Source organism: Blennius ocellaris (genome assembly GCF_963422515.1).
Source record: "Blennius ocellaris genome assembly, chromosome: 1".
NCBI classification, from domain to species: Eukaryota; Metazoa; Chordata; class Actinopteri; order Blenniiformes; family Blenniidae; genus Blennius; species Blennius ocellaris.
This window is the reverse complement of record NC_137650.1, coordinates 33649956-33663117: the sequence shown is the minus strand read 5'-3', so window position 1 is coordinate 33663117 and position 13162 is coordinate 33649956. Positions and strand designations below refer to the sequence as shown.

Genomic DNA, 13162 nt, shown 5'->3' with positions numbered 1-13162 from the left:
CTTTGGGGTTGGTTTACATGACAACGGTGGTCGGAGCCGCTAAAAACACAAGTTTAAAAAAAATTAAATAAAACCTTCTCTGTGGAAACATGACAAAAATGCAACTTTTCAAAAGTGCTGCCACTCTAGATGCACACCATGGCTCTAGTACTTTTTTTTGCACATGCTCAGTAGATTTGTCTTCAGAGTGTCATGACTCCATAATCTCCCGGACTTGGTAGTTATATTTTGACAGTCGCCATAACAACGATCGTCAGCTTTGTGTGGTGTTGGGTGAGTTCTGATATTAGAGTCAATCAATGTGTGAGAGATGATGCGTCTGAAACCACCCATTATGTACGTAGACATTTCAACATTCCATGCATAATTTCCCATCAACCATCAGACGCCGGTGCAGTAACAACCACCGACCGACCGACATGACAGCTACCGGATAAAATTATGAAAACTTCTTGGAAACCTCAGCATCTCAACACGATTTCAATCAATATTTCCCTTATATTTTATTTTTCTTGTTGCATTGATGTGTGCAGACGTGGTGTTTAATATTCTGCAGATGTACTTTTAGAAAGTGCTTCTGCACTCTCTCTCAGTACGACTGCAGATCGTTATTGTAAAATGCAAACAGGGCTGTCGATGTTGTTATAATTGGCCTGCATATTCAGTGAATTTCTATGATGGAAATACTGCATCCAGGAAATTCTTGCCCAGTGGTAAAATGTCTCCGCAGCAGATTTTTAACACCGTCAGGTTTGTGAACAGATCATCTATTGTTGAATCTCTGAACTTCAGATAACAACAGTTGATGTGGGCATCAATGATAGAGACTCGTCACGGTAGAATGTGGTGTAAAGTAGCTGGAAATGGATCATTTCAGCTCTTTTGCCGCTCCGTTCATCCAGTCATGGACAGACCGAAGTGCTTTTACTTGTCTGAACTTCAGCTTCAGAGTGAGGTTCGGTTTACGCAGCATTTCAAGTGAAAACACGGCGGCGAATTTACAAATGACCAAGTTGGATTGTTGTCATGGTGACTGTCAAAATAAAAGTCCAGGAGAATATGAACGAGGAGCTATGACAACGACGGACACATCGACTGAGCATGTGCAGAAGAAGCAGTTACTATGGCCATGGTTTTGAAAAGTTCAGTTTCCAGTGACTACGAGCTGTGTGTGTGTGTGTGTGTGTGTGTGTGTGTGTGTGTGTGTGTGTGTGTGTGTGTGTGTGTGTGTGTGTGTGTGTGTGTGTGTGTGTGTGTGTGTGTGTGTGTGTGTGTGCGCCTTTTCCCACTGGAAGGTCGCACTCTGCTTTGTCAGGTTGTTTACAAGCAAACCTCGTAAAATAGATCTGGTCTCTCTGGGAAATTAAAACACTGCATCGTCCACCTGTGTACTGCAGGTGTTACACAAGGAAAGTATTTGGTGGTGGAGACGACAGCGAGGCTTCAGCAAGCCGTGGCAGGAGGAAACTTAACACAACAAGCCTGAACGTTTCACCTTTCTATGCAAGAATCCCAGCTGGTTTCACCACCTTGGCTTTTATGAACGTTGAAAATCATGAGCCAAGATCAAAACACTTATAATGTTGTTAAAAATACAAAGGTTGTTTGACAAAAGTTCAAATATGTACACAGAGAAAACAGTCCAATCGAGGCTGCTCACATGTAACTTAACAGGAATAAAAAAAAGTATCTCATCTTAATCCTTTTGTGTTTTGGGATTTGTATTTCTTCAACCTTTTGTTTTTCAGTCCCCCCCAGAAGCGTTTCTGAAGCTGAGCAGTTGTTGTCATTATTCTTTTCTGTTTTGAGCTTTTGAATGAAAGCATGATGTAACTCAAATAAATACGATAAACTCTGTTTTCTTCCAATCCTATGAGACAAGGGCTTTTCTGCAGCTTGTTGTTTTTTTTTGGGTCATTTTACCTTGATTTCTGTACGTCTGGCCCGAGGGCACCGGGAGGGATTGTGGCAGGTTTATTAAAGATGACGACTGTGGGTCACAGACGGCCAGCAAGAGGCTCCAATCCACAAACCATCAAACAGATTGTTAATATTTCAGAGCAAAGTATTTAAAAATAAAACGTTTTTTTAAACAACTCAATGCTGAGACCAGAGCTAAACTATCAGTGATGCTGCCACTGGAGTTACCTTGTTATTATTAAATGAGCCTCAAAGCCACGCTGTCAGGGTGACTTTGTAAAAACACCCATAATGCAACGGTTATACAAGTTTTTTTGATTTTTCACTGTATTTTGCACCTGAAGTTTTCATTAAAATTGTCTTTATGTTGAGATTGTAGTCATTTTTAGTAGTAACTGTTTGGTTTTTGCAAATTTTCATGATGTTTACTCTGCACCACAACAAAGAAAACGTTTCAATTTGAAGGTTATTATGAAAGTATTGAAGTGCGTTTGACACCCCTGGATTAGAGGATGGAAATATTCTGAATATAACAGTGTTTTTTGAGTGGAATTTGTACGAGAATAGTAGAATGTTATTTAAAATAATATGATATATTTACAATAATAATATTTTATACCTCAGATATATCTTCAAACTGAAAAGTTCATAGTCCTTTTCATGCTTCAAGGTATTGTGAGGTTTCAAGCCCCAATCCATCAATCATCGATAAATCATTTGTATATTTAAAAAAAAAGAACTAAATACCAACAATGACGTCCAGAATCAAGTGTGTTGTTTTGATAATTATCTTTGATGATGAAGAAACTCATAATCCCAGACAATGAGGACATAAATAAGGCACAATGAGACAAACAAATCACGACGCACGATAACAAATACTCAATTACAATACAAATGCCCTCCGAATTACCTCATGATGATTTCTCTTCGGTTTTCAGAGGATCAAAGTGTTTTGTTTTTTTTTGTTTTTGTTTGTGAAGCGGCTGTGTATCACACACCTCACAAGGAAACACCAGCTGGGAACGGACACCGTGATAAACAGTCCAAATACTGTGTTTTGACTCAGAACGTCTGCGGAAAGAAACATTTGAGTCTATTAGAGAGAAGAAAACAACAGTAAGGTCACGTACAAGTTTGTTTTGACTCGTTCATACATCTTCTGACCCGACTTCGCCCTGCGTAACGTTCCACTGCTGGTTATGTGTAAACATTAAAAAAAAAAAAAAAAGTAGTTTGTTTGGATGAATACAGTTAAAACTCATAACTCATCCATGTTGCAAAAATTGGTCCCCATCAACTCATTAAAAGTTCAAATTTAGCACTTTGTACTGTAAATGTCTTCCACTAAAATATGAGCAAAGGAAACAACACGCATGGAGCAACGGTTCGAGATCCTCAAGGATTTTTTATTTATTATTATTATTATTATTATTATTATTATTATTATTATTATTATGACCAAAAGAGCCATTTTGTGACTTTCCATCAATTGTAATTGATTAACCGGTGCTGCAAATCATTGTTGAAACTTTAAAATCCAAATAACATCTCAATACATTTTGGACCCGATTTTCACAGTTTCAAACTTTATTTTCAGCATTTTTGAGACAATTTTTCCAATTTAGCCGTTTTTGCTCATTTAAAAAAAAATGTTTTTTTCCTTTTCTAGGTTTACTCTTCTTTTAGAAATGTAATTTTAGCAATTTTTGGCATTATTGTGCCATTTTTTGGAGTTTACAGCCGAGAATTAAGAGTCCTTAATAAGACGACTGAAAAATATGATGAAATGTTTATTAACATATAGTTTAGTGAAGGCCTGAGGGAGCCGCTACAGAAGGGCTGAAAAGCCACACGTGGAGCCGCAGGTTGCAGAGAGATATCTGATATCTGATATCGGCAACGTCTGAGGAATTAGTTTCACGTCGTGTCTAATCAATCGATCTTAATTAAGACAGACAGAATTGATCAGAGTGTTGAGGAATACTGATTCTACTGATTCGAGTCACCGACGTTTAAGTATCACTGTATCCGTTTCTCACTGGATAAAAGAGACATTTGTAGATTCAGCTTAATCGTCTATTGTCCATTAGGTGGCAGCCTTGAGTTTTCAGTCCACTTCTTTAACATTTCTACCACAATAAAGGTCAGTGTCCACAGGGGCGTTTCTTTTTTTTAATTCCCTTGCGTCTGAAAATGGCACGCTTGGTGGGCGTGTCACTCGCTGGCCACTAGGTGGCGTCCAGATAAAATGAGGTTTTCCTTCAACTGCAACACTGGAGGCCAAACTGGACCAACGTCTCGGCTCAACCTCACAAACCTTCTCTTTCATTACAGAATCAGGTCAGTGAAATCTATTTCTGGAAACATCCGACACGAGAAACAAGACGTGCGTTTGCTGAACCTGACAACATTTTGCTTCCACGACAGCAAAATGAGACGTTTTGTGAAAGTTTCGCAAAGTAAGCAGGATTCAACTTCATGCATGCCAATGAGCTCCGGGGGCGACGCAACGCAGCTCGAAATGCATCACAACACCTCGAGCATCCAACCGCCGTGCATTTCACATAGACAATGAGTGGGATGCAAGAAATTGACGGATCCTGTGAACACGAACCAAAACAGCTTCAGATGGCGTCGCGGATGTTTGTCTAAACAGTTACAGTCCTTGATCATGCCGAGACTCAACATCATTTGTGCTTTCAAACGCAGGCAGGTCGGTCCTCACCTCCATCGACTGCAGTTCACAAAGATTTCTATGGTACGTATTACATGCGTTCACCTTCGTGACAGCTGCTGCATGAGGCACAGAAATAAACCTTCATTAAATTTACAATTCCCTTCGTATCTTATCTTGAGCACCTTTGCCACACAGGACCAAGACGTAAAGCCTTATGTAGGATTAGAAGTATCTACAATCTTAATACGATAAAAATTTAAAGTGATCATGGAGTCTTTCTTCAATTTAGTGATTTTTTATTTATTTTTTTTTAATAAAAAAAAACCTTCAGAGAGAAAGCAGGTGACGATAAGGAGCCACAAACATACTGAAGGATACCGTTTCATCAAATAGACCTGCTCATACGACAGAGAATTTTCTTTTTCTTCTCAATAAGAGCGACAAAGAAACACGCTTCAAATAATCAATATCTCAGGGGGGGGGGTCATTCTTCCAGAAACGCCATCAACTTAAAAGGCAAATCAACCATAAAGATGCACTCGATGTGAAAGCATGGCCAAAGATGTCAGAAAAGTTACTGCGGGAGGCCTGTCATGCGGCGGCCTAGCGCTCATGGCGACGTCGCTTTTTGATCCTTCGGCTCGTTACGTCAACTGTGAAGCAGAATTCACCAAGCGATGGATTCTTCAGCCACTCATAGGGAACGCGAGCTGAGGTTAGACCGTGGTGGGAGGGTGAGTTTTACCCCGCTGAACAGTCATGTGGCCATTCGATGCGATCACACCTACTTGTGACACTCGTGTCCAAACGACAGTCACGTTTCCATGACGACCAAGCATCTTTACGTGGCTGCGAGCAGCGTTCCAAACAGGTCAACGACTCGGTCCTTTTGCTATTATCCGTTCTGATACATTCCACTGTGTCTCTCCGATGGGAGCAGACCAGACTCCAACCTCTCGACCCATTTCTTATTTGTTTGATGACAGTCTGAGCATCCAGATCTGGAGGAAGCTAAGCTCTCGGGTCGGTTCAGGACACGCTGGACAGAATCCCACCCAGAAGAGCTGCAGGAAGCTGAGGGGGGATGGAGGGACGGCTTGGGGTTTTTTTTTTTTTACCTCCCACACTGCCACTGCAATCTGAGTCACAGCTGCATATGGTGGAACCGGGTTTCTTGTGTTGAAGTTATTATGCAAACTTCTCTCTATAATGGTTTTCCAACGGTAACACGTTTCCCCACAGCCTGCGTGTGACGCCCCAGGGGTGAAGAAAGTCTGACAACTCCTTCACCGACTTGCTTCAGCGTGAATCTGCGCTCACACGCGAGAATCAGAGAATTTCCCTTCATGACATCATGCAGAGAAGCTCCCTCTGGGAATGGAGACCCCCTTTAATCCTCCCACGGGTGGTTAAACTCAACCATCAAAGATTGGGGGGGGGCGGCAATTTTCTTTAGTGCTACTGGAAAGCAGACATGATGTAGGCGTGGACAGACAGCTCATTAGCATTTAAAGGTACAGACACAGAAACAGCCTGTTCTCAGTGGAGCTGAGCAGAGGGACTTTTATGGAGCTTTCACACCTAGATGGAGCGGAGACGTTGTTCGGTTGGGGAGGGGGCTTGTGAAATTGGTTTGGTTTGACAGCGGACAAACCGACTGGACAACGTCATTCAATTTCAATAGTTGCTTGTTTGGGGGGCAAGAAAACCGGCTCATTGATTGGTCCAAACTCGGAAATCTAGCCGCTTTAGCCGGCGAGTGGTTAATGGGTCGCCACAAGCAACCACAGTATATAGTCTTCAGATCGTACATCTGAAGATCGACTCACACTGTAACATTCTAAAACCAAGGTGCCGAGGAGGTTATGCGTTGCTGTCGGAGCCATTTGCAACAACATGTTGTTCCTGTGTGTAATTGTGGTGCATATTTTTGAAATTACAATGAAAGATCCATCCATCCATGGCTTTGTGAAGCACTGTGGATTGTCTGAATGGTGCTCTATATATAAATTTGCCTGACCAAGTCTAATCTGTAAATTGAGCCACTTTCACGTCTCCGGTAATATCGGCAAAATGTTTAAAAGTGCTGGGCTCTGCTCTCAAGCATATTGGATTTGAAATGGAAGAATATAAATTGAGGATTAAGAGCAGACGTTTCATCTTCAATCCAAAAATAAAATGACATTTACCAGTCCTTTAACTGGGGTTTGAAAATAAATCTTTCTTAAGAACAAAATGTCCTTCGGTAGACATTGGATGAACTCCGGTAGTCTGAACTCCAGCAAGATAAATGTACAGAGAACAACACATTGTAAACATTAACAATGGGAGAACACGGATATTCGTATGGACTGACGACCAAGTAGGATTGTTATCGTGAGAAGTTGTATTTTACTCCGAGTTCCTCAGATCGTAGCTTCGGTTTCCTCACTCGGTCCAGAGACACGTGTCTGAGAGTATTTGATGACTCTACATCGCCTATGTATGGATATAAGCCCGTCACGGGGCAAACAGCTGGACCAGCGCTACAGACACTGGATGGATTAAATCCAGATCCTGGCAGCTGCATCTTATTGTAGTGGCTGCGTGTCACGCAGTTTGCTGACAGGCTCCAGATACGCAGTTCTCATTCAGTCAAACATTCGACTCAATAACACATCCAAGACGATAGCTGGCCGTCGACCGGAGACATATGGACGCAAGATGTGGCGAGTTCAGCTCCTCGGCAGCAGCTTTTTTTTGCACAACTTGAAGCATTTCCAGCTAACAAAGGAGTGCACAATAAAGAATTCCACAGAACGCAATAGATGTGTCCGACCCAGCACGGGCCGGCGCTCGCATGTTTTAAACCCTTTGTACTTGTAAAACCCCAATCAGAGGAGATGAAGCAGCAGGAGGCGGCGTGTGATTCCACTGATGACAGCAGAGATGAAGAACATGACAACACAGACCTCGGGCTTGAATCTGGACAAACCTTTAATGCCGCTGAAAGAAACCTCCAGGACGCACGGGACTCAAACAGCATGAACTCGTGAAACTGGTGTAGAAGTGGTGGCGTGAGCAGCGTTTTCATCAAACCTAATGATCCTGTTGAATAGTTAATCTCCTTTAGCTTGAGGATTCCCGTGAAGACACTTCTTACATCAAAGTGTGATACGAGCGAAAGGATTTGTATTTATTCCGTCTTTGGTATTCGGAAAAGTATACGAGCAACTTCAAGATGACGACAGTATTTCATGGTTCACAAAAAGAAACTTTAAATCTATCCAACCTGCTTCATCCTGGTCAGGGTCCTGGATAGTGCAGACTATTAATCCAACATTATGCAATAGAGGACAGAACAGTTAGAGGCACTCACATGTCAAGTTTAATCTAAATCTCAGTGTAAATGACGCAATTCTGTACAAAAGAGGTTTTTTTTTTTTAAGTAATAATTTATAGTATTGGACCACGAAGCTCCAAAGAAGTTTGACAGTCGGATATTCGACATGTTCTTAGTCAAAAACACGTGATTTGATGTGAAAATAATTCAAATCAGCCCAATACAGGAACACCTCTGCTTAAATTGGCAATATTTTGTAGTAAAAACAGCAGCCGTATTGGAAAATCTCAATTGTTTTGTGGTCTCAGTCACATCAGATGTTAATGGTGACTGACTTCTCTGATGAATAAGCAAAATTCTTAGTTAAGTCAAGACGATTCTATAAAGAAGAAGAAAGAAAACCTCAGAAGACAATCAAAGCTTTTCCACTTTCAACAATGTGAAGTGGAATCATGTCTTGTGGGTTCATCGTCCTGATTCTTCTCAATTCGGGGGGTGAATCCCAGCGTCTCCTGGTGAAGTTGAATATTTAACTAGATTAAAGTACCGACAAACCACACCGACATTGGGAGAAAAACATTGGATGATTTCAACATTGCAGTGTACTCGAGCACTACTGCGTCAACTGGGATTGGCGTCTGACTGCTCTGTAGCCCCGACTAGTGGTGGGAGGCTGCATTGCACAGAAATGTAACGGCGTGGGACGAACATTTATGGTTCCGACTAGCGAAGGGGTGGATGTTTATTTAGCAATAACTCTTTCTTGCAAGTTTCAGGGCAGCTGTAGGAACTTTTATATGCCTGTGGGGTCAAGTTGATGGGATTATAATCTAGTTGTGATGCAGAGGCATTATTAGTCAGTTAAAAAAAAAAAAAGAGAGATCCTGCAATCTACAAAGGAACTCACATGATTGAATAGAGCTTTAAAAAAAAAGAAGCAACAACATCCCTCTGAATTCACCCTTAAGGATCTTTCTTTTCTCGCTTGCATAAAACATTGTTTACCTGAAGCGATGGTTATCAAAGAGGGGATGCAGCTTCATTGAAAATCAGTGGGATGTCTTTTTCATACGGAAGATCAATTAATGCTGACACATTCATACCGTGAAGTTCTGTGAAAAAAAAAATGAGTCTAAAAACCAGTTTTAAACTATATATAAAGGATAACATGGGGAAAATGTTGCAGAATGGAGCATCGACTTTCACCAGGCCAGAAGTGCAGCGTGACATTTGTGGGACTGGGTGCGGCTGAATTTAAGCTCTACAAGGGTGGGGAGGGGGAGGGGGGGGGGGGGGGGGGATGATCATCTCACAATATTAGAATCTCTGACCTAAAGCTACGGCCAGCGAGTCATTCAATAATTTAAAAAAAATCCCACAAAGCCTGATATTACAGGTAAATACGGTCATGCCAACACAATACAAATGGAGAGTGAACAACAAGGGTCTACAGGAAGGAGCATTTTCCCATACAAAGGCTTTGCGTTCCACAATAAATATGTATCAAATCTGAATCAAATAGAATAGTGTATGACTCATGTATTATACATGTGAAAGTCCGTATTGACTGACATTTCACAGGTGAAACATCTTCAAGGTGAAAACAGAAGAACTGAAAAGAAGAAAGGAAAATCCTAAAGAACAAACTAAACTTATTTAAACAAATTTTACATCTCACTGGACGAGAGATGTAACCATGCATTCTTAAAAAAAACAATGTGTGACGAATTGAATCGGTGGGATAAGAAAAATGCATCGCGATACAAACAGCAGAGGAAGCAATCGAGTTTTGCTCGTCGTTTTTTCCTTCCTTGATAAACGACGTCGCTACGTGTTCGATGTCCAGAGCGGAAAGACGATTGGTAGAGACGAGGAGGAAGTTATGTCTGAGGTCTCGGTTTATTTCAAAATAAAAGAAGCTCCCTCCAGTATCAGATTGTAGATGTGGCAGAATTTTGGCTTCTCTCACAATGAGAAAATTCCAAAATGGGAACAAAGTTTACTCACCCTCTGATTGTTTATTGAACAGATTTTCTTCATAGTTTATTTTTTGTGAGATTTGTTTTGTAATTCAGTAAAAAAAATTTTTTTAGCTACAACAAAAGTTTTACAAAGAAAAGGAAATGTGCCTTACAGACAGTTACTGTACCTACCCCAGGAAAAATAGAGGTTTATTTTGAAACACTGTTGAAAATAAATCAATAAAATATTTCAGCCATAATTTGTCTTGAAAGGTTTTTTGGTTAAATAGAGCTTTGTAACACTTTCACTTTCTTATATGGTCCAAAAACGTTGTATATCATAGTTTGTTGCTTCCCCTTGATTTTCCTCCATTTGAATATCGGATCAAAGGAGCTGCATTCAGAATCTGCTGTGTCTGTGTGAGCTGGACTGGCTCCGCCCACACACGCCCATCTATGGGAAGAGGAAGGAAGTACTTCCTCAAAGTTGGGTCAAAGGGGGAGGGGCCTACCTTCATTGTGATCGGCTGAACCCCTGATGACACTCTATAGGGTTTGATTTCTGATTGGCTGGTTGGAGCAACACACTTTTTAAAAACTGAAACAAGCCAGGGAGAGAGAGGACACACTTTCTTCACTTCTTCGTTCCAGGTATGGGGACGATTCGCACCGTTTCGAAAACAATAAGAAAGTGACTTTTACATAATATGACCACTTTCTACAGGCTTAGTGAACCGTCGAACCCCTAATGGATGCATCACATCACGAACTTGCCGGCAACAAATTCTAATACCAGCTTTTTACCGGGTCACCGCAGTGGGGAGTGCTGAGGGATTATTTTCAGCAGCCTCTTTAAAACACTGTCTGAAGACGACACTTCGTGAGATGGCAGTCTGCTTCAAAGCCACGGGGGGATAACACAAAGATGCATTTTAAATGTAATCTCTGGCATGTTGGACAGATGAGCTCTGGAGGACCTGGAGGTTTGGATTTGGATCAAATGGCGGCAGACGAGTACGGGGGTGTCGCACAATGAGATGGTGAAACTAGAGAAATAGGATCTCTCAGTCAGAGCAATCCATTTGTGGGTTTCTCCAGGTGTCCTTCCTTTCACAGTAGTATAGAAAAGAGCAAAAATAGTTTATTTAAGTTGTAATTTTTTAACTTTCCACTGAACCGAGTCACCCCAACGGTTACAACTTTTCCTTGAAGTATATTCATAATGATTCACCGAGTTGAGTGGCATCAGTTAGTGGAATTCATATAGCTAGAGATCGTATATTATAAGGTACTTAATAAAGCCCTTAATACTCTGAGTCATCCGCCTCCATTCACACACACACTCACACAACCCGTGGACAGAGACAGCGGAACGCACCCAACATCCAGTTGGCGGCATTTAGAGCTTAGCGACAATATGGGGGCTGAGCTACAAACCTGGGTGTTAGAAGACAACCTTTCCTACAAACGGATCCAAAAGTACCTGAAAAACGGTTTTCAATTCTCAAACAAATATAGAAAATAGATTATTTTGGCAATAAAGCGTTGACGTGTGGGTTAAAACCCAAAGCCAACACATCCATGATCTTCTGTGACACCAGAATTCCTCAAAATGACGTCTCTTGGCTTTAAATGAGCAACATGGATGCAAGAACAGAAGGATATGACGCTAAAAAATCACAATACAGTGTCGTTCAACCAAGCAGCCAACAGACGGAAGACAAGAGACAAACTCAACGGCAATAACAGCGTTTGTTTAATCTACTCACCAGTCCATCACAGGCACTGATGGCCGCCCCGCCTCTGGCCGCGGCCTCGTCCCACACTTCCCCTAAGAAGTGACACATGGAGGCCCCGGGGGGCTGGATCCGGGCGCCGCGCAGGCCCCCGTACCTCCTCTCCGTCAGGAAGCCCGGCGCCAGCAGGTGTGGGTTGAAGGTGAGGTTGAGGTGGAGGCTGCGGCCGGCGTGCCAGAACCGGTAGAAGACTCTGTCCTGGTCGGCCGGCCCGGCCGAAGCCGCCCGGCGCTGGACGCGGCGAGCACGGTGAGGGAGGACGTTGGACAGGAAGTGGCCTTCGGCGTCCACGCGGGTGGGGTGGACCACTTCGTACCGAGGCAGGTCTGGCAGGAGTCCCCCTGTGCGAGAAGACGCGACGGGGTCAGTCAATCACGAGAGACGGGGACGACTGAATAATGCAGTGGTCGTAAAGCCGTGAACAAAGCCGGGGAGCTGTAAACAAACCCACACCGACGTCTCGTCCTCAAGACTCTAAATCACGTCGGATTCAGCTGCCAAGTATGGAGAAGCACTTAAGCGGGGGCGGCAAACACCAGCCCACCAGAGGATCCAACACGGCCCGGTGGATGAGTGAGGGAAAAAACAACTTGGATTTTCAAGTCCGCTCTTTCCAATCAGCCCACGCTCACGGTTCTGCTTTAGTGAGATTAGCAGACACGACGCGACGCCGGGAAGGTGAACGGAAGAGTCCATTAAAGCCACAAGTTAGCGTCACTAAATATGTTGAGATTGAATTCATTTGTGTTGTAATTAAAATTTGCTTCACGCCATCAAACTTGAAGAAAAATACAATTCCGTTGCTCGTGACTGTTTTAGGAATCTACTAATAAGGAGGTTTGTGAGATCTCAGATCCAAGATTTTGAGTTGATGAGTTAGATCAGTGTCTGCTAGGACGGCGGCCCCCCAATGTTTTTTTGCGCCATGGACCGCTTTAACCGGTGGATAAATACACCAAAATAAAATGATACGACAAAAACGGTGGGAGTTTATAAATATAATAATAAAGGAGAATTCACTGTGTACTTGTATGTCTTTCTACTTGTATATTATTCTTCTGTCTCCTCACTGGGCGTTTTTCCCTTTTGCAAAGAAACTTTCTAAAGACGACTGTTTTTGGTTTTTTTACTCATTTTGCTGCTTGTGGGTTTAAAATCAGCGCTAATGTGTCACGTGACCGAGACAAGCGCGAGTCATAGACGGATGTAACGGAGAGAATTCGGTCATTTTTTTAAATAAAACATTATGCAGACAAAATGATCATTTACAGGCGTCTTGTGTGTTTGATATGAGTAAAATAAAGTCAACTTGGGGGGAAAAAGGATCAGGCGTCAAACCGAAGTACGTTAACTTTTGCTCAATGAAAGCGCGACACTGACTACAGTAAACGCTCCACCAAGGTGAGGCGACAGAATGTTTCCTGAACCCTTTCTGATAAATGTAAAGTTGCAGAAGCAGACTTGTCCCACAGTTTTGTATCGT

At 42.3% G+C, this 13162-nt stretch overlaps 1 protein-coding gene across 1 annotated transcript in view; it reads right to left on the bottom strand.

Moving 5' to 3' along the window:
• adamts7 (a disintegrin-like and metallopeptidase (reprolysin type) with thrombospondin type 1 motif, 7) overlaps positions 1-13162 on the bottom strand; it is a 101373-nt gene that overhangs the window by 82368 nt on the left and 5843 nt on the right. The window contains 1 exon segment of the mRNA XM_080499087.1: positions 11653-12020. Coding sequence (XP_080355213.1) covers positions 11653-12020 — 368 coding nt within the window.